The 22,931-nt window shown below is 42.8% G+C and overlaps 1 protein-coding gene across 1 annotated transcript in view; it reads left to right on the top strand.

Annotated features, from left to right (window-relative positions):
• LOC140463593 (5-hydroxytryptamine receptor 7) overlaps positions 1-22,193 on the top strand; it is a 54,834-nt gene extending 32,641 nt beyond the window's left edge. The window contains exon 2 of the mRNA XM_072557796.1: positions 12,141-22,193. Coding sequence (XP_072413897.1) covers positions 12,141-12,894 — 754 coding nt within the window. The 3' untranslated portion in view covers positions 12,895-22,193. The remainder of the gene's footprint in view (positions 1-12,140) is intronic.
• Positions 22,194-22,931: the final 738 nt, after the last annotated feature.

Below are 22,931 nucleotides of genomic sequence, written 5' to 3'. Positions count from 1 at the left end.
TTAAAAGATTTCAGGGGCAGTCTAGTGGAGCCTGGTAGACAAAAGAGAGAGAGGTGTCATGCCTAGTGGGTTGGAAATGATGTACTAATGAATGAGAGTGACTGTGGGATTATTGCAGGAGTTGCAATGGAATGAATGGAATGGAATTACTCGTTTAGCATCCCTGCAGGACAGTCCCTCTCTTTGCGAGGGCCAGGAATCTCCCCTTGTAGGGGGTGGGAACATGGATGATGGTCCCTCCCTCACCCATACAGGCTCTCTCTGCCCTGTTATGTACTGTCTTCTCATGGAATGGGGAAAAGGGGCAAAGAGTGAGGTAACAGTAGGTGGAGTGGTTGTTACTCTTAGTGCATGTGGGGGAAAGGCAAGGTGAGGTGTTGAGAGGGAGTAAGTAGGAAGTGTAGATGGCATATCAGGGGTAATAGTGTGGGAGGTTGTGGGGAGGCATCTACATGGAACAAGGGGGAGCGCTGAGATGTAGCGGGAGAGAGAGAAGAAAATGTAATGGGGGGAACATTGTTGGTATGGTTGAAAAACACTTATGCATCACTCTCAGTTTACTCATAATGATCCTGATGTTAACTTGCATGTGGTAATAAGTGTCTCTGTGGAGGTGTTAAACATATTTTGACACCATCTGATAGCCCTTCATGATCATGTGTTGTGACCATTATGCGTCAGTTGGGAGCAGGGGGGAATAATCCATACACATGGGCTTTGGGTCATTTGTTCCTCTTTGGTCAATATCCTTCATGTTTGGCTCCCTCTGTATGCAAAGAGTTATCCAGCCATGACTGTGTCAGTGAGGTACAACATACAGACAGGGTCAATGCTATAGGATGGCCAGGGGCCTGAGGCCAATGATCCTTCCCTTTTAAAGCTCAATAATCATTGGTGGACGCAGCCCTGTCCCTCACAGCTCGAGTCATTTACCCAACACATACTGAGTGAGCTTGCAGCCATCTTCTTCCCCATTGCACACTTTTCAGTCCCAGTCCAGCACGATAAAAGGTGACAGTGTGTGCCCCTCGGACAGTGGCTTCCAGCCTCAGCCTGAATGTGCCAAAGTGGCCCCAAACATCTACATCCCAAAAGCTTCACACTGGCCTCAAGTTCCCACTCAACCTGTTGACCTGCCCCTCCACCAACCCCTGGAATACAAGGTGACCACGCCAGGTTTGGTCATTCATTGCCCCCTCTTGAGGCCAGGGTATTCCTCACTGTAAATGACTCTCTTTTCCATTGTACCCTGCCCAGCCTCACTTTACTGTATCTCCCAACTTGTCAATCCAGCTGCCTTCCCCCTTCACAATGGTATTTTGCCCTTGCCCAGAGTCTGCAGCCCCCAGTCCTGAAGACTTACCTGATGAGGCTCAGTCCTACAGCAACAGCAGTACATGTCCCCCACAAACATCCCACCTAGCCACTTCCCCTCTCTCCCAAACCATCCCCTCATTTTTGGTGGACGGATGTGATGGACCAACTATTGTCCTTGCACTCAATATACAAGACTGGACAGGAGGATCTGTCCATACCCCCCTAACCATGACCTACAGTGTGTTAGCCCTCTCTCCTGGGCTGACTATAGTGAGCCAATGAACTGACTGCAGAAGTATAGACTCCCTGATTGAAACCCTTAATTTGATGCTAAGGCCATGTAGTACACAATATAGTGTGGTGGTGGGAAGACATCAGGATCTTGACTTGGCACCTCCACCTGGTATTTTCCCCTCCAAAAGTCCCCAGCCCATCACCACTCAGCTTGGAAATCACAGCCCAGTGCTGTAGGTGCCAATATACTGCAGTTGGATACTTCAAAAACCTGCCCTGTAACTTTGAACAAGGTTTTTGTAAGAGCTGTTACTTATTCTCTAGCTTCATGTCAATCTGGTTCAAACTTGTATTCAGTCCTTACTCACCTATTGCACGTAGAAAGGTTCTTCAGGTAGTTTCAAAGGTGGGTTTGCATAACATCCTCTTCAATATATATGAGCAATATACATAATCTTATTTACTGCTCAGATAATACACATGACTATTACAATGAAGGAAGTGTTGTTATGCATGCATTTTCCTTCTGAAAACACAATTCTATCCAGCAGTGCAGATTTCCAGTTGGAAGAGTTGCCAATTGGAATCTGAAACTGTCCATTGTTACATTTTACAAATAGGGTAATGAAGCAATTATAATGACTTTTGTAATCTTGAAAGCAATATGCAACTTGATTTTCAAACAATTGTTTATCATGGAGTATTTTCTGGCTCTAAACTTATTCAGTCACTGGCAACAACCTAGATTTCTCAGAGACCAAGTAAAAATGGAAAAGAAAAAGTCTTAATTCAGATCAATTTTTAACTGAGAAGAATGTTCAATTGAAATGACGAGCTGTTGGATAGATTTACTAACCTGCTTTACTTGAAGTTTCATGTCTAAAAAAGGAATAAGATTTCTAGAAATGCATTATTTGTTTAAAAGCCAATTAGAAAAATGTGGCATTAGTTCCTGATAAATTCCATTTAATATGTTCCATTTAATCTATTAGGTGGCCTTGGTGTTGAATCACAGTCATTCCTTCTTCATGAAATCAGCATTGTAAAAGTCACTTGATAGTCACAATCATCATAATTATATCTCTATTTGACAAACTGGTTGCTTTTGAACCCATCTGATTACATTCATTCATCCATTACCTTTCTATTATGCTTTAAACTGGTTCATGATTCAATGTTTAACCTTCACTGCAATTTTAAATTTTGCTTTCAAAGACAATCTACCTGTATTCACTGTCTAAGTTTGGTTCATTTGAGGTATTATTATTATTATTGGAAATGTAGACTGGCTCTTGATTTCACTGCTCCTTGGATGCTGCCTGAACTGCTGTGCTCTTCCAGCACCACTAATCCAGAATCTTGCTCTCTATCTCAATTCAGTAAAGACTATTTCCTATGAGTTAACTGTTTTCCTATCCTCTATCTTTCTCTTTATATAGGTTTCCTTACACATATTCACATTCAACCCCTGTGCCGGACCATGTCTTGTGCGACTCCCTCATATCAATCACATGTGAGTGCATCTCTGACCACTTGCTTATACCCCTCTACCCGCACATCCCCTTCCCCCCCAGATAAAACATACTCCAGGCTGTCTAGCTTTTGACTTTTCATTTGTTATGACATTTCTGTAACTTCAGACCTGCTCAATTATACCCGCAGGTTATTTTTAATGCTGCTGTCCCTATCAAATCATTTCTATCTCTCTCTTGCACCCAAGCTGACCTCATGGTACAGCCACTGACCCGGATTCCTTAAGGTGAAGAGACACCGACTTGGTGGACACAATGGACAATTATTTCAGTTAGTCATTGTCAGATCTGGCTGGATCACAGAAACCATGCTTAGCTCTGCCAAAACTGCTCACCATTTCAGGATTCTCTTTAAATTCAACATATAGCCCACTAGGAGTAGTCTTGTTAAGCCTCCCCCAACCACCCTGTCTCTTCCATCCTCACCTCCAACAAAAAGCTATTTGTTTGAAGGAGCAGCACTCGGAAAGCTTGTACTTCTAAATAAATCTGTTGGACTATAACCTAGTGTTGTATGATTTTTAACTTTGTCCACCTCAGTCCATCACCAGCAGTTCCCCTTCATTAATTAACACCAAGTTACTCAACACCCTTTACGATTCTCAGAATTCGCCCTCACCCACTGAACACACCAGTCCCCCACTGACGCCAACCCATCCCTCTGAACCTGCCTCTTCACTCTCTCCAGACTCTTGATGATTTTTATAACTTCAATCAAATCTCCCCTGAGCCTTCTTCTCTTCAAAGAATGCAATTCTGGCTTCTGCTGGTTTTGTTTTATGGACTGTCTCATTCCTGGAACCATTCCTATAAATTTCCAATGCACTCTTGTCACTGTGTTCCCACTCTGGCCACTATGGAGCTCTGACTGAGTTATAACAGTTGGCCTCTTGCTCTGACAGATCACAGCTCTCACAGCCCCTCTCCTCCATCCAAACAGTCCCTCTGCTCCCACTGACACAGCCCCTCTCCTCCCACACTCAGCCCCTCTCCCATTCTCACAGCCCCAACCCTCCCACTCACACAGCCCCTCTCCTCCCACCTCCCACTCTCTCAGCCCCCCCTCCCACTCACACAGCCCCCCCCACTCACACAGCCCCCACCCACAGCCCCCCAACTCACAAAGCCCCCCTCCCACTCACACAGCCCCCCCACTCTCACAGCCCCCCCCCACATAGCCCCCCCACTCACACATCCTCCCCACTCACACAGCCCCCCCCACTCACACTCACATAGCCCCCTCCCACTCACACAGCCCCCCTCCCACTCACACAGCCCCCCCACTCACACAACTCCCCCTCCACTCACACAGCCCCCCCCCCCACTCACACAGCCCCCTCCCCCACTCACACAGCCCCCCCCCACTCTCGCAGCTCCTCCCCCCCCCCCACTCTCGCAGCCACTCTCCTCCAATCTCACAATTCCCACTGAGGGATCACAACAATCTTGAACTCTCGATGTGGGGTACAAGTTGGGTAATCCAAGATGGAGGACGTGAAAAATTTCTGGCTGTAAGAGCTGCTCCTTTTTTTTAAGGTATTTTATGTGTTGGAAGTGATTTCCTTAAATTCCAGGAGCAGCAATAACTGTTTTATATGCTGTTGCATTGTTTTGGAACTTTGGAAAAAAAAGTCAAAACAATAGCAGTTTAAAAGGGAGAAGAGCAGAACAAAGGAAGCATATAGTGAGGACAGAGAGAGAGAGAGAGAGAGAGAACCTGCACAGTTACCGCCTTTGCTGTTTGAATTTGTGTATCGCTGGACATCGGAGTGCATCTGGGAAAATTAACAAACAGTGAAATTCACAACTAATCTTGGAGAAACTGTTGGACAAAGTTCACAACACAGAATCAGATAAGTTAATTGTTGTTTTAAGTCTGTCCAAGAGAAAGGCTGCAGTAGTGGGTACAATGGAATCTTTCTTGATTATATGTTTTTGGAGATAAGTCTCTTGATTAAGCTTAAAATATAAGCCATGATTTGGAGATGCCGGTGTTGGACTGGGGTGTACAAAGTTAAAAATCACACAACTCTAGATTATAGTCCAACAGGTTTAATTGGAAACACACTATCTTTCAGAGCGAAGCTCCTTCACGTGTTATGACCGAGCCCTCCACAATCACTTGATGAAGGAGCGTCGCTCCGAAAGCTAGTGTGCTTCCAATTAAACCTGTTGGACTATAACCTGGTGTTGTGTGATTTTTAACTAAAATATAAGCCATAGCTATTAATTTAACCTGGGGCAGTGTTTGTAGAGGAATAAGACGGTGTTATTTTCTGGGTCTGTAGATTGTGAAGGAGCAAAAATGGCCTTTGCAGTGATATGTACCTCTTGTCAGATGTGGGAGTTTAAAGAGAGTTTAAGGGTTAATGCGGATTATATCTGCCATAACTGCTGTTGGATGCAAATCTTATCAGATCGAGTGGATCGGTTGGAGAGACAAATAGAAGCGATGAGGAATTTGCAACAGCTACAGTATGTGATGGCAGTTATAGAAAGGGGGGAATGTCTCAGATACAGTCACATAGATGGGTTAACACCAGGAAGGGTGAGAGAAGTAGACAGCTAGAGCAGGAGTATTTTGTGGATATACCCATTTCAAACAGGTGTGCTGTTTTGGAAAATGTAGGGGGTGATGGATTCTCAGGGGAACGTAGCACAAACAGCCAAGTTTCTGGTGTTGAGATTGGCTCTAATGCAACGGGGGGTACATCGGCTTCCAAGAGATCAATTGTGTTAGGGGATTCTGTAGTCCGAGGTACAGACAGACGTTTCTGTGGCCAGAGAAAAAGCAGAATGGTGTGTTGTTTCCTTGGTGCCAGGATCAAGGATGTCTCAGAGAGAGTGCAGAATGTTCTCACGGGGGAGAGGGGCCAGCAGGAGGTTATTGTCCATATTGGAACCAATGACATTGGAAGGGAAAAGTTTGAGACTCTGAAGGGAGATTACAGAGAGTTAGGTAGAATTTTAAAAAGGAGGTCTTCAAGGATAGTAATACCTGGATTACTCCGGGTGCTATGAGCTAGTGAGGGCAGGAATAGGAGGATAGAGCAGATGAATGCATGGCTGAGGAGCTGGTGTAAGGGAGAAGGATTCATGTTTTTGGATCATTGGAATCTCTTTTGGGGTAGATGTGACCTGTACAACAAAGATGGATTGCACCTAAATTGGAAGGGGACTAATATACTGGCAGGGACATTTGCAAGAACTGCTTGGGAGGATTTAAACTAGTAAGGTGGGGGGATGGGACCCAGGGAGACGGTGAGGAAAGTGATCAATTTGAGACGGGCACAGCTGAGAACAGAAGTGAGCCAAACAGTCAGCACAGGCAGGGACAAGGTAGGACTAATAAATTAAACTGCATTTATTTCAATCCAAGGGGCCTAACAGGGAAGGCAGATGAACTCAGGGCATGGTTAGGAACATGTGTCTGAGATATCATAGCAATTACAGAAACATGGCTCAAGGATGGTCAGGACTGGAAGCTTAATGTTCCAGGATACAAATGCTACAGGAAGGATAGAAAGGGAGACAAGAGAGGAGGGGGAATAGCGTTTTTGATATGGGATAGCATTACAGTTGTGCTTAGGGAAGGTATTCCTGGAAATGCATCCTGGGAAGTTATTTGGGTGGAACTGAGAAATAAAAAGAGGATGATCACCTAATTGGGGTATACAAAGTTAAAAATCACACCTAATTGGGATTGTGTTATAGACCCCCCAATAGTCAGAGGGAAATTGAGAAACAAACTTGTAAGGAGATCTCAGCTATCTGTAAGAATAATAGGATGATTATGGTAGGGGATTTTAACTTTCCAAACATCAACTGGAACTGCCATAGTGTTAAAGGTTTAGACAGAGAGGAATTTCTTAAGTGTGTACAAGACAATTTTCTGATTCAGTATGTGGATGTACCTACTAGAGAAGGTGCAAAGCTTGACCTACTCTTGGGAAATAAGGCAGGGCAGGTGACTGAGGTGTCAGTGGGGGAGCACTGTGGGGCCAGTGACCATAATTCTATTCGTTTTAAAATAGTGATGGAAAAGGATAGACCAGATCTAAAAGTTGAAGTTCTAAACTGGAGAAAGGCCAATTTTGACGGTATTAGGCAAGAACTTTCAAAAGGTGATTGGAGGCAGATGTTCACAGGTAAAGAGACGGCTGGAAAATGGGAAGCCTTCAGAAATGAGATAACAAGAAGCCAGAGAAAGTATATTCCTGTCAGGGTGAAAGGGAAAGCTGGTAACTATAGGGAATGCTGGATGACTAAAGAAATTGAGGGTTTGGTTAAGAAAAAGAAGGAAGCATATGTCAGGTACAGACAGGATAGATCGAGTGAATCCTTAGAAGAGTTTAAAGAAAGTAGGAGTATACTTAAGAGGGAAATCAGGAGGGCAAAAACGGGGATATGAGATAGCTTTGGCAAACAGAATTAAGGAGAATCCAAAGGGGTTTTACAAATATATTAGGGACAAAAGGATAACTAGGGAGAGAATAGGGCCCCTCAAAGATCAGCAAGGCGGCCTTTGTGTGGAGCCACAGAAAATGGGGGAGATACTAAATGAATATTTTGCATCAGTATTTACTGTGGAAAAGGATATGGAAGATATAGACTGTAGGGAAATAGATGATGACGTCTTGCAAAATGTCCATATTACAGAAGAGGAAGTGCTGGGTGTCTTGAAATGGTTAAAGGTGGATAAATCCCCAGGACCTGATCAGGTGTACCCGAGAACTCTGTGGGAAACTAGAGAAGTGATTGCTGGGCCTCTTGCTGAGATATTTGTATCATCAATAGTCACAGGTGAGGTGCCGGAAGACTGGAGGTTGGCAAACGTGGTGTCACTGTTTAAGAAAGGTGGTAAGGACAAGCCAGGGAACTATAGACCGGTGAGCCTGACCTCGGTGGTGGGCAAGTTGTTGGAAGGAATCCTGAGGGACAGGATATATATGTATTTAGAAAGGCAAGGACTGATTCGGGATAGTCAACATGGCTTTGTGCATGGGAAATCATGTCTCACAAACTTGATTGAGTTTTTTGATGAAGTAACAAAGAAGATTGATGAGGGCACAGCAGTAGATGTGATCTATATGGACTTCAGTAAGGCGTTCGACAAGGTTCCCCATGAGAGACTGATTAGCAAGGTTAGATCTCATGGAATACAGGGAGAACTAGCCATTTGGATACAGAACTGGCTCAAAGGTAGAAGACAGAGGGTGGTGGTAGAAGGTCGTTTTTTAGACTGAAGGCCTGTGACCAGTGGAGTGCCACAAGGATCGGTGCTGGGCCCTCTACGTTTTGTCATTTATATAAATGATTTGGATACGAGCATAAGAGGAACAGCTAGTAAGTGTGCAGATGACACCAAAATTGGAGGTGTAGTGGATGGCAAAGAGAGTTACCTCAGATTACAACAGGAATCTGGACCAGATGGGCTGGGGCTGTTTTCCCTGGAGCGTCGGAGGCTGAGGGGTGACTTTATAGAGGTTTACAAAATTATGAGGGATCTGGACCAGATGGGCCAATGGGCTGAGAAGTGGCAGATGGAGTTTAATTCAGATAAATGCGAGGTGCTGCATTTTGGGAAAGCAAATCTTAGCAGGACGTATACACTTAATGGTAAGGTCCTAGGGAATGTTACTGAACAAAGAGACCTTGGAGTGCAGGTTCATAGCTCCTTGAAAGTGGAGTTGCAGGTAGATAGGATAGTGAAGAAGGCGTTTGGTATGCTTTCCTTTATTGGTCAGAGTATTGAGTACAGGAGTTGGGAGGTCACATTGTGGCTGTACAGGACATTGGTTAGGCCACTGTTGGAATATTGCGTGCAATTCTGGTTTCCTTCCTATCGGAAAGATGTTGTGAAACTTGAAAGGGTTCAGAAAAGATTTACAAGGATGTTGCCAGGGTTGGAGGATTTGAGCTATAGGGAGAGGCTGAACAGACTGGGGCTGTTTTCCCTGGAGCGTCAGATGCTGAGGGGTGACCTTATAGAGGTTTACAAAATTATGAGGGGCATGGATAGGATAAATAGGCAAAGTCTTTTCCCAGGGGTTTGGGAGTCCAGAACTAGAGGGCATAGGTTTAGGGTGAGAGGGGAAAGATATAAAAGAGACCTAAGGGGCAACTTTTTCACGCAGAGGATGGTAAGTGTATGGAATGAGCTGCCAGAGGATGTGGTGGAGGCTGGTACAATTGCAACATTTAAGACGCATTTGGATGGGTATATAAATAGGAAGGGTTTGGAGGGATATGGGCCAAGTGCTGGCAGGTGGGACTAGATTGGGTTGGGATATCTGGTTGCCGTGGAAGGGTCTGTTTCCATGCTGTCCATCTCTATGACTCTAAGTGGATAATGGTTTGGGAAGCACTGCAATAAACCACTGTACACTCACCCTCTCTTTCCAGTTCCCACATTCACTCATCTTGTTCATGGTCACAAAAAGAGCAGATGCTAGAAGAACTCAGCAGGTCTGATAGCAGCTGTCGAGTTAGTGTTTCTGTTCATTGATCTTTTATCAGAATAGTTAATGGCTTTATCCTCAGGTCCTGCCTCTTTGAATCTGCTTTCCTCTACATTGCATGCTTGATCCCCTTGTCCTTGCAAGTTGCCATCCAAGGTCCTTGAGTGTGCTATCACCTCTCACTTTGAGGCATAAATTCTCTGCAATTCCTTATCTGAATGCCTCCAGTCAGGTTTTAGCCTCTATTACAATACCAACTGCTTAATGTTGCAAAAGACATCCTATGTGACTGGGGCAGTAGTAAACTATTCCTTTTCTTCCTTCTCAACCTATATGCCTTCCATGACCATGCCATCCTTCCCAATTGCCCAGGTCTATATCAATATCTAGACCTATACCTTTCCAGTCTTTACCAGAAGAGCTCCTGCAATTGTTTCACTCCCACAACATTAACTCTGGGGTCCATCCCTGGCTTCCTCCTCTTTCTCATCTACCAACAACCTCATAGCAGCATCACCTGAAAACCCTACACTTTTTTAGCTCATGTACTCAATTGTACATTGCCACCACCTCCTCCAGGCCCCTATATATCGGAGCTACCATCTCCACCAAAAGCTCTCTTCTCTAAGTATCGAATCTATCCCTCGCACTGACAGCTCTCTGAGGTCAAAGCAAACAATTCACAATCTCAGGGTGATATTTGACTATAAGGTGAGCTCCCATACACACACTCATCTTACACTTTCATATAATTGCTCAACACCACTCTTTCCTTGTCTCATCTGCTGCTGAATAACTTTGTTAACTTAAGACTGGACAATTCTAATCTCTCCGGGTTGACCTCCCATTTCCTGCCTGATATAGGTTTGTGCTGATCCATTAGTCCGTTGCCCATGTCTGACTTGAACCAAGGATTGTTCATTGCCCCCAGACTGGCTTTGCTGCAGCGCCAGAGAAGTTTTCATTTTATATATATTGCAGTAATATCCCTAGACTAGAATTGTGAATCTCAGGTGAATGTTTTAGGAGCCTCTCTTGTGTCACAGTGGTCGTGTTCCTACCCCTGGACCAAGAGGCCTGGATTCAAGTCCCACCTGCTCCAGAGGTATGTAATAACATCTTTGAACAGGTTGATTAGAAAAAAAATAGGTTAAATAATCATAGAATCCCTGCAGTTTGGAAGCAGGCCATTCAGATCACTGACTGCACACCTACCCTCCGAAGACCATCTTACCCAGACCCACCCCGCTACCCCATCCTCCTAACCCTGCAGTTCCCATCGCTAATCCACCAAACCTCACATCCCTGGACACTATGGGCAATTGGGCAATTGGGCAATTTGGCATGACCAATCCACCTAACCTGCACATCTTTGGACTGTGGGAGGAAACTGGAACACCTGGAGGAAACCCACGCTGATACATGGAGAATGTGCAAACTTCACATAGACAGATGCCCAACATTGGAATCAAACCTGGGTCAGCACTGCCAACCTCTGAGCCACCATGTCACCCCCAAATCCCCCCAAAAATTCACATCCTTACTTTGATATCACTGCATGGTTTCACCCATTCCCTTTCTCTGTAATCTCCTCCAATCCCACAACCCTCTGAATTTTCAGCTCTTAACCAGTTTGTCACTGCCCTTAACTGTGATAGGGTTAGGGTTAATGCTGGGCTGAAGCTCCGCAACGTCCTCCTTAAAGGTCTCACCAAGTCAAGTCTCTCTTCTTCCTTTAAGAGATTCTTTCAACCCTACTTCTTTACCCTTTTGTGGCTCAGTGGCAGAGTTTTCTCTCTATTTTCTAATCAGCCAGTTCAGAGATGTTATTCCACACATCTGGAGCAGGTAGAACTCGAATGCTGGTCTCATGGCTCCGAGCTAGGGACACTATAACTGTGATAGTTTCTAACTGATCTGTTCACCAATGTTAATACACATCTCTTGAGCAGGTGAGGCTTGAACCTGGATCTCCTGGCTTAGAGGCAAGGGCACTCCCACAGTACCACAAGAGCCCTCAGTGGCAGGTTTTATTTATTTTTCTTTCATGAAATGATAATTTTACATTTAATTTTAATCCTGTCTGCACCAAATGGAATTTATGCCAGTGAGTGTTGGTCATCCAGCCTGTTGGCATTCACATGAAGCTGGTATTTCTTTGCGGTTGGCAGAAGCATCAAGAGAGTTACCAATTGTATAATAAATGGTAAACAATGCCTATACGTATCTATACGTAGGAAATGGTCTGATCCTTATCAGCTCTTTTCTCATCAACCTGTTTAGAGATGTTATTACACACCATTGGAGTGGATGGGACTGAACCCAGGCCTCCTGACCTCAAGGTACAGACACTACAACTGTGCCACAAGGGTGCCCACAGTTAATGTGAACATCTTGGAGCCTTTTACAATACTAAAGTCACCATGTCAATGCAAGTTGTTGTAGACTCAGTTGTGGACATGGAATTAAGTGTAGCCGGCAAAGATCCTTTCTGTTATGGTGGCAGTCCTACACGTAGACATTTTTCTTAACTTTCAAAGGAATAGAAAGTGATTGTGTTGAACAATCGCCAATGACCATTTCTTTTCTGTTGCAGGTATTTGGGAATAACCAGACCATTGACGTATCCGGTCAGACAGAATGGGAAAGGCATGGCTAAAATGATCCTTTGTGTGTGGCTGCTGGCTGCATCCATCACACTGCCACCTCTGTTTGGCTGGGCCAAGAACATCAATGACGGCAAGGTCTGCCTGATCAGCCAAGACTTTGGTTACACCATTTACTCTACAGCAGTAGCATTCTATATCCCAATGTCAGTCATGCTGCTTATGTACCATCAGATTTTCAAGACTGCGAAGAGGAGCGCTGCTAAACATACATTTGCGGGCTTCCCTCGGCCAGGTGACAAACGCATGAGTGAGGCCGCAAAAATAGGAGTGAAGCCGCGCAAGGAATCAGAAGAATGCACCCACTTTGCCCGACTTCTGAAAAATGACAGGAAGAATATGTCAATTTTCAAAAGGGAGCAGAAAGCTGCGACGACCCTAGGCATTGTGGTCGGGGCATTCACTGTGTGCTGGCTGCCGTTTTTCATACTATCTACTGCAAGACCTTTCATCTGTGGCACTGAGTGCAGCTGCATACCCCTTTGGTTGGAGAGAACGATCATGTGGTTTGGCTACACAAATTCTCTGCTGAACCCATTCATTTATGCACTATTCAACAGAGACCTGCGGACAACCTATCACAATCTGTTGAGGTGCAGGTACAGGAATATTAATCGTAAACTTTCTGCTGCAGGCATGCACGAAGCTCTAAAGCTGGCAGAGAGGCCAGAACTGGTACTGTAAGAGAGACAATGTTCTTTGAAATGGAAATACCTCAGGGAGAGAAGAATTCTCTTTAAGTCTGTGAACTGTTGTTGCTGGGTCTTGGGCTTTTTAAGAAACAGCTTCATTCATCAGGTACCTTTCATGCAGCAGAGTGACTCCCTGAGATGGGCTGGTTCTCTAGATAACATCAGGTGGGAGTATGATAGTGGTTCAGCCTTTTTAGTGGGCACCATGTAATGAAGTACTCAGGTTCCCACTGGACTCTTCATTTGCCCAATCAACCTGGGATCTTAGGAGATCATTGGGCCCAAGATGCAATGTTGAAGTATCACTGGATGGGGCCAGTTCTGCTACTACTGAACATAGAATGGCCTAACCAGTGCTGTACTGCATAATGCTCTCCCTGACAGCATGCACCCACTTCTCCCTGATGAGTCAGCACTCCTCCCTTCTGTTTGTCACCTCCCCGGCTCAACTATCCCTTTTAGCTGATTGCAACCAGGTATGGTCTGCAGACCAGTTGTCATGCTTTATTTTCTTCTCAATCAGCAAGCCTCTCAAAACACCAAAACAAAATGGTTTTTGACTCTGATCTTTCCCATTACTCCCCCAGCCTGTCCCTTCAAAATCAATGTCATCATGAGACAAGTAAACCATCAAAACTTGCCCCACCTTTTTCAGACTGTCATCTTGTGCCACTGATCCCTCAATTCCTCCCCCCTCAAAAGTTTGGAGAATTGCCTGTGTCGAGCATTGCAACTACCCAACTTCTGGAACCATTCTTAACAACTTTGATTGTATATTAGAAGGGGTAATGATTAAAGGAAGAACCAGCATTTATGTAGTGCCTGTCATAACCTCAGGACTTCCCAATGTGCTTTATAGCAAATTAAGTACTGTTTAAAAATGTATCTGTTGTTAAATTGATGAAATTGCAGCAGTTAATTTATACACAGCAAATTCCAATCATTATAATGACTAGGGCATGTGTTTTAAGTGCTGGTTGAGGGATAAATATTGAACAAGAGAGAAATCAACTGAGCTTCTTCACAATAGTGATATGGAAAGACAGATGGGCCACTAGTTTTGCATTTCATCTGAATTCACCAACAGCAGAGCACACCCTCAATAAAACCATGAGATTATTATAACAGGAGTATGAGTAGGCCAATTCGTCCATCTAGCCTGCTCCCTCATTCAATACAATATGGCAAATTGTAGGTAACATTACTTTCCTGCCTGTACCTCCACCCCATAATCCTTGGTTCTCTTACTGGATCAGAAACCGTCCCCCTCCCCCAAGATCTTAAATGTTTCAACTGAATCTCCCCTCATTATTCTAAACTTCAAAATATGTGAGCTCAACCTTTCCTTGTAAGACAATATCTTTGACCCAGGAATCTTGTTAGTCAACCTTCTCTGAACTACTTCCAATGGAAATATAAACTATATTTAAGCTTCTGCACTTGAGTCTCTAGAATACAACTTGAACACATGACTCGGCAAGTGCTATCACTGAGCTATAGTTGACAAGATTAGATTAGATTATTTACAGTGTGGAAACAGCCCCTTTGGCCCAACAAGTCCACACCGACCCACCGAAGTGCAACCCACCCATACCCCTTTTTACCTAACACTACAGGTAATTTAGCATGGCCAATTCACCTAACCTGCACATCTTTGGACTGTGGGAGGAAACCGGAGCACCCGGAGGAAACCCACGCAGACACAGGGAGAATGTGCAAACTCCACACAGACAGTCGCCTGAGGCGGGAATTGAACCCGGGTCTCTGGCGCTGTGAGGCAGCAGTGCTAACCACTGTGCCACCACGCCGCCCACTCGAAGTATGACACTCATTCCCTTTTATCTGTTTCAAACATTTTCATTCGGTTCTTTTTTCAGTCTCTGGAGGCTTGAATGGAAACTCTGGAGAAAACATGGACCAGTGTTAACTTGGAAGTATTCTCCAGCACTGAGTCCAACTTATGAAAAAAATGGGGAGAAGCCAATGAAACATCTAGCCATTAGATTAGATTACTTAGTGTGGAAACAGGACCTTCGGCCCAACAAGTCCACACCGACCCGCTAAAGCGCAACCCACCCAGACCCATTCCCCTACATTTACCTAACACTATGGGCAATTTAGCATGGCCAATTCACCTAACCTGCACATTTTTGGACTGTGGGAGGAAACCGGAGCACCCGGAGGAAACCCACGCAGACACGGGGAGAATGTGCAAACTCCACACAGTCAGTCGCCTGAGGCGGGAATTGAACCCGGGTCTCTGGCGCTGTGAGGCAGCAGTGCTAACCAGATTGAGCAATGGTGGCATAGTGGTATTGTTACTAGTTTAATAATCCAGAGAGTCTGGTAATGCATAATAGGATCTTGTGGTGCGTTGGTAATGTCCCCAATTCTGGACCAGAAGGCCTGGGTTCACAACCCAACTGCCCCAAAGTTATGTGAAGATATGCCGGAACAGGTTAGTTGATGTAGTGCTTCAGAAGGGGCTCTAGTGACACAGTGGTATTGTCACTACCTTTGGGTTAGAAGGCTTAAGTCTGAGACATGTTGTAACATCTCTTTAGTAATTGGAACCAGGTGGATCTTGTAGATGTGAGATCGTTGATTGGGGTCATTAACCTGGGCCAATCAGGAAGCTCTGGCTGACCAAAATAAACAGGGGATTTTTAAAATTGTTTTTTGCTGTGTTTGTTTAAGAGAAGAAAGGGAAAAAAAGGGCTAGATTGGAAAATGGGGCCGGATGGTAACATAGAGTTGGACTGGATTACAGAGGAGAGTGGGATACTAGAGTCAGATTAGATAATAGGGCCACATGGGATAATAGCATCAGACTGGATAAGAGAGCAGAATGGGATATTAAAAAATATATATAGTAAAACAGGGGATTTAGAATCTCCTCAGTCCTGTGGACTAACTCTGAGCTGGGTGGTCACAGCTGGAAAACTGTGCACAAGCAAATAAAGGGTGACTTGGTGACAGGATACCGGTCTCTGTGCAGTTATTTCAATCTCTGAACAGGTTGATTAAAAAACACATAGCCATTCTCTGATTGCAGTGGCAATGGTGGGGAGAAAGAGCAAGCAAATTGAAACATTAGTCACAGCAAGCAGGTGGTAGGGTATCAGGATTAGGTGGGAATATGGAGTTGAGATCGGCCGTGATCTTATTAAATGGTGCAGCAGAATCAAGAGGCAAAAAGACTGCTCCTGCTCCTGACATGTACGTTCATCTGGCAGTCCAGGTCACCAGAGGTTAGTACTGGGTGAAAGTTGTAACCAGAACTTTAGGAATAATTTTTGTTTGTCATTTTTCCATACCAGTGTTTACAATTGAGTTCTTCATTACACGGACCCTAGAATAATTTCAGCTAAGTTGGCATTTATTATTTTCATTTTATCATATGACCTTGGAAAATTTGATAGACTCTTGGGGGAAATTGTAAATCGTATACACTTTCTTTGTAGGCAAAGGACAATACAGAGACATAGGGATGAGGTGCATAAATTTCTTCTAACTGTGAGGGTAGATAAGTTCAAGAAAAGACCCAAATTTACCTTCTTTTTCGTTCCTGGTCCCCCAAAATCTCAGTTCTTACAGTTTGGAATTTGCCTTTAATTCTAACCTTGGTGTCACTCTCAGGGATTTCTGATTATGTCTCCACAGAGAGAACTTTGTATAATTTATACTCAGCAATTCCATTGAATTAAACAGAACTTCAACTCTTGAGAAATGGAAAAAAAATTGAACAACCAAGAATAGGGAGATGTGAATTAAGCTAATTGCACAGTGGTGCTTCACACAACCACTTCAGATAAAGTGGATGGAAACCGTTTAAACCTTTCTGTGTAATATCTAGCCTAATTTTGGAAACTGTCTATTAATTTTAGAATTGCAGGTGGTATTTTGAGAAACAATAACAGAAAGGATAGTACTTGGTTTGACAGGTATTGGATATTCCACTGACATGGAGAGTTGGCATTTAGTTGGAAGATGAGTTTCAATCTTCCTTTCCAACTTAATGACTAGAAGTGAAAAATATACTGGGGTAGAAATTGTTTTTTTTTCAGTTGGTTACTGAGTAGAAGATTGCTCAGATTCTTGGATCATTGGGATCTCTTTTGGGGTAGAAAAGAACAGTTCAAAAGTGACAAGTTTCACCTGAACTGGAAAGGGACCAATATCCTGGTGGAAAGATTTGCAAGTTCTAATTCGGGAGCCTTTAAATTATTGGCGAGGGGGTTTCGGGATTCCTAAGTAGCAGTGAAAATAGAAAGACAGATTAGGATGATTCCGAATCAGAAAAGAGCAAGTTAGTTAGAAAAGACAGATGAGCAAGTCAGAGAATGGGGTAACTCTGAAGAATTAAACTGCTTTTATTTTAATGCAAGTGGTCTTACAATAAGGATGATGAACTCACGGCATGTGCGAAACATGGGATTGGTTTGTCATAGCTATTACACAAACTTAGCTGAGGGAAGGACAGGACAGGAAGCTCAATGTTCTGGGTTTCAGATGCTATAGGAAGGATAGAAAGGGAGGCAAGAGCGGAGAGGGAGTGATGTTTTTGATTAAGGAAAACATTTCTACTGCAATTAGAAAGGAAATTTCTGAAGTATTGTCCAGTGAAAATATATGGGTTGAAATTAGAAATAAAAAAGGAACGATCACCTTGATAGGATCGTATTATAGGCCCCACCCGAACAGTCAGAGGGAAATTGAGGAGCAAATATGTAGAGCAATCTCAGATATACATAAGAATAATAGGGTTATAATAGTAGGGGATTTTAATCTTCCAAACACTGACTGGGACTGCCATAGTGTTAAAGGTTTGGATAGTGAGGAATTTGTTAAATGTGTTCAAGAAAAGTTTAGTTAACAACATGTAAATGTTTCCACTAGAGAAGGAGCAAACCTTGACCATCTCTTGGGATTTAAGGCAGGGCAAGTGACTGAAGTGACGGTAGGGTAACATTTTGAGACTAATGATCATAATTCTATTAGTTTTAAAATAGTGATGGAAAAGGGTAAGCCTTCCACAAGAGTTAAAGTTCTTCATTGGAGTAAGGCAACTTTTAATGGAATGAGCCAAGAACTTTCAAAGTTAGATTAGAGTAGAATATTCACAAGTAAAGGAATGACTGACAAGTTGGAGGCTTTCAAAAATGTGATAAAGACAGTTCAGAGCATTATGTTCCTGTTAGTGTGAAGAGTAAGGCTGGTAAGATTACAGAACAATGAATGAATAAAAATATTGAGGTTCTCGTCAAGAATAAAGATGAATCGTATATTAGATTATAGACCAATTGGGATCAAATGAATCTCTTAAAGTGTATAAACAGTGCAGGAGCATTCTTAAGAGGGAAATCAGGAAGGTAAAGAAGGAATAAGAGAGAGTCTTGCCAGATAAGGTTAAGGATAATCCAAAGAGGTTCTATAAATACATTAAGGCAACTAGGGAGAGAATCAGGCCCCTTAAAGATCAACAAGGTCAACCTCAGAAGATGAATGATGATAAATGAATATTTCATGTCAGTTTATTTTTTTTCCATGGAGAAAGAAATAGGGGCTAGAGAACTCCGGGCAATAAGTATTGATAATCTGAAAACAGTTCACATTACAGAAGAAGAGGTACTGGAGATCTTAGAAAATGTAAAGTTGGATAAATCTCAGGGCATTATCAAATGTGGGAAGTGGTGGAGACTGGGGCAATTACAACATTTAAAAAGGCATCTGGATGGGTATATGAATAGGAAGAGTTTAGAGGGATATGGGTCGGGTGCTGACAAATGGGACTAGATTAATTTAGGGCATCTGGTCAGCATAGATGAGTTGGACTGAAGGGTCTGTTTCCATGCTATAATCTCTATGACTTTAAATGTGTCCAAAGACATTTTGGGAAGTTAATGAGGGAATTGGAGGGCCCCTAACAAAAATATTTGCATTATCTATAGCCACGGGTGAGATACTGGCAGACTGGAGGGTGGCTCATGTTGTACCTTTATTTAAGAAAGATTCTAAGGGAAATATAGACCTGTGAGTCTGACATCAGTGATGGGTAAGTTGTTGGAGCTGATAGCATTGACATGCATTTGGAGAGGGAAGGAATGATTAGAGATAGTCAGCATAGCTTTGTGCGTGGGAAATCATGACTCACAAACTTAATTGATTTTCTTGGGGAAGTAACCAAAAAGATTGATGAAGGCAGAGCAATAGACGTTGTTTACCTCCGCTTTAGTAAAGCCTTTGTTCAGGTTCCACATTGTAGACGAATTAATAAAGTTCGATCACATGGGATTCTGGGTGAGCTTGCTAATTGGATACAAGATTGGCTCTATGGTAGGAGATAGAGAGCAGTGGTAGTGGTGGGTTATTTTTTAGACTGGAACCCCATGACCTTCAGGCTTCCACAGGGATTGGTACAGGGTCCACTTTTGATTTCAATTTATATAATTGTTTTGGCTGAGAATACAGGAAGCATAGTTAGGATGTTTGCAGATGACACCAAAATTGGTTCTATAACGAAGGAGGTTATCTAAGATTACAAAGAGATCTTGATCAATTGGATCAATGCGCTGAGGGGTGGCAGATGGAGTTTAATTTGGATAAGTGTGAGAGATTGCATTTTGGTAAAACAAACAAGTGCAGGACTTATACAATTAATCGTAGGGCCTTGGGTAGAGTTGTAGAACAGAACGATCTTGGGGTTCAGGTGGATAATTCTTTGAATTTGCGACACAGGCGGACGGGTGGTTAAGAAGGTGCTTAGCACACTTGTCTTCATTGCTCAGACCTTTGGGTATAGGAGTTGGGATGTCATGCTGAAGTTGGACAGGATGTTGGTGAGGCCTGTTCTCACGTACTGTGTGCAGTTCTGGTAAATCTGTTGTAGGAAGGATATTATTAAACTGAAGAGCGTTCAGAAAAGATTTACCAGGATGTTGCCAAGAATGGAAGGTTCAAGTTATAAAAAATAGGCTGGATAGATTGGGACTTTTTCACTGGAGTTTGGGACGTTGAGGGGTGACCTTATAGAGATTTATAAAATCATGAGTGACATAGATAAGATGAATACCAAAGGTCTTTTCCCTCAGGTGGAGGAGTTCAAAACTAGGGGACATATTTTTAAGGTGAGGTGGGAAAGATTTAAAAAAGACATAAGGGGCAATGTTTTTACACAGAGTGGATGGTGTGTGGAATGAACTGCTAGAGGAAGTGGTGGATGCAGATACAGTTACAACATTTAACCAACGTTTGGGTAAGTTCATGAATAGGAAAGGTTTGGAGGCCGAACTCTCAGGTTGGCATGAATTAGTTGGACTGATGGATCTGTTTCCATGCTGTATGACTCTATGAAAATGGCTCTATTATTTTCCAATTTCAATTAAGTCATAAGAATTGTTCTTCATCATTTCAATATTATGGAGATGTCTTGATGTGCAGATGCTAACAAATCTTTTTGACTTGAATGTCTGAACCTTCAGGGAACATAAAATAGACTTTCCGTTAGAATGAATGAGCTGTAAAGATTTTGATAGGTTCGTTGGACAGTGAGCGGTTGGCGTTGCATGTAATTCATTCAATGCTGCCATCTATCTGAGAAAGAACCCAAGAGTCCAAGTAAAAACCATTCATTCCATCCATTTTACTGTCTATTCTTAGACATGACTTCATTAGGATACAATTGATAAGCTGGTCCATAGAGTACTGTTCATGCACATGTCAAACACCACTGTTACCTTGGTAATGCACAGATGATGGTATTGGTAAATTGGATTGACGATATGTTTGAATTTGACCTCCCCATTCCCTGCCACTATTTAGGCCCCTTTGCTGTGTCATGGATTCTGGAATGAAAATAGAGCATGCTGCTTGCAGGATCTATTTCATTCAACAACTGACAGCCATTCTTCAAAAACTATGATCATACCACCTCCAATACCTGTATTGCATTGGTTAGGATTATTATTGTCAGTGCATTTTAATTTTATGCCAAAACAAACTGGTGCTATTGTGCTGTTGCTTGGACTTTACACCTACAGGGAGAAATAAATCCCATGATCATGTGATCCCATGGCATTGTGACAGGATGTTTTACAGGCTTTCTCAAGTATCCACAGAATTCTTCAGAAACAATCACTGTTTTATAAGCTACTGCATTATACGCTGGATACCTATCGTTTAAAGAATGGAAACCCTTCAAGATAGCTGATCTCAGCAAAATAGAAGATTATTCCATACATTTCCATGAGTTAAGTTGTTTTGTATCTGGCTTTGTGCTCCCCTTCTTGTGATGTAAGTTGTATGAAATGTGAATATCAAAATGTGAATTGCAGAATATATGTTCATGTTGGATTTTGTCTTTGCTGATCATGTTTAATATATATCACATACTGCAATGCAATTTACAGATGGACAAATTCAATGTTCAAGATTATATAGCCACCAACAACAAATTATATTTGAGGTGGAACTGAATGCTCCCACAAGAAAAAAAAACATTCCTTATTTTTTGGATATGGTTTATGAAGGTATTAGGCAGGCACATAAAAGGTATGACTCCATGCTCGCACTCCCTCCAAGCTGCTCAAGTGCATGACTGTGGTACAATCATGGCAACAGGCTGCTCACAAGCTGGCCCCCTTAAGGTACTGAGTGTGCAGCTGCACAACAAATACAAAGCTACACTGAAATAACCAGGCTGTGCATAACAAGGAAACTTTAGGGGGGCTATTGCCGATCATTGATCACTGTCATACGACAGCAGATCATGAAGAGAAACATGTTTTCCATACTTTTTGACAGTTTCTTCTAATTAGGCTTTGTTACAGCAACCCTGTTGTTCATGACTGTATTTGCTATTCATTGTATTTACACAGGATAATTGTTGCTTGAAATTGCAGTTTATGTGAAGTATTTTTCCCAAGAATAATCCATTAAACCAACTATTGCAAGCATAGTTTCTTCTCATTAAACTGCCAATGATCAATTCAGATACCATTCTGCACTGAGGCTTAGCTAATTGTTTGCCTTCAGAACATCTTGAGATATTCAGGAGATTGAACATGATGCCCAGGTCTGAATCGTAACAAAATCACTGTTATACCAACCTTGTGATATTTATCTTTTGTAAATATATGGAATACTTTAAAATCCTGGATTTAAAAGAGATTAGAAAACAAAATGCCTGATTTAACCCAAATGACACATGGTTTTGTGATATTGATTGTAGTCAAAAGACGTACTCCATTAAGAGTCTGTAAGCATTAGGAATGCAACTGAAACATTAAAAATGATGTCCACAAGTTTTGTGTTTTGACTTACATGGCTTACCTTGTTTTAATTGCTCCTGTTGGGATGGACATTAAATCAAAGATGGGAGGGATGACTGGTACTAGTTCAAGGGCAGAAACTGCAGAACAACAAGGGTCCCAAATGGTCTGCTGAAGTTAGAAATACTTTTTGTCATTGTTTCCTGGGTGTGACCAGCCAGATTGAGATGTGTCAAGAGGATACAGTTTATACTGCCAGGTACAGCCTTTTGAGTGAAGACAAGGAAGGATGAGATCTGTGATGCCAGGTGGTTGGGGTTCCAGGGAAGATCATGGTCCAGCTTTGTGTAAAATTAAGAGCTGGCAATGATCAGGGTACACAGCTAGGCAGCACTGGGGAGACAGGGATTGGAATGGACATACTGGTAGCCAGGGGAAGATCAGGAGAAATTGGCAAAGGAACAAGGTGATTGGAAACCATATGGAGAGGTTTGTAAAAACTGAGATGGGAGATCATAATGCTCAGGAAGGTGAATCAGGATCAGTGGCCATCTAGAGCAGGTTGGTAAGGTAGCTACAGGGCCTTGGTGAAATTGATGTATCAGCAGGTATGTGGTATGGCACTGATCTCCTGGATCCAGGAACTGTCTGTTCCTTTCGCCTGTATTCTGTCGAAGAAACACCACTGATTTGAGTTACAGTTAAAATAATTGCACATACTCACATTATGCATATTACAAATGCACCAGCAGGTTCAGGA

This window comes from Chiloscyllium punctatum, chromosome 38 (assembly GCF_047496795.1).
Source record: "Chiloscyllium punctatum isolate Juve2018m chromosome 38, sChiPun1.3, whole genome shotgun sequence".
Classification (NCBI taxonomy): domain Eukaryota; kingdom Metazoa; phylum Chordata; class Chondrichthyes; order Orectolobiformes; family Hemiscylliidae; genus Chiloscyllium; species Chiloscyllium punctatum.
The sequence above is the reverse complement of the archived record's forward strand: the minus strand, read 5'-3'. Positions and strand labels throughout refer to the sequence as shown.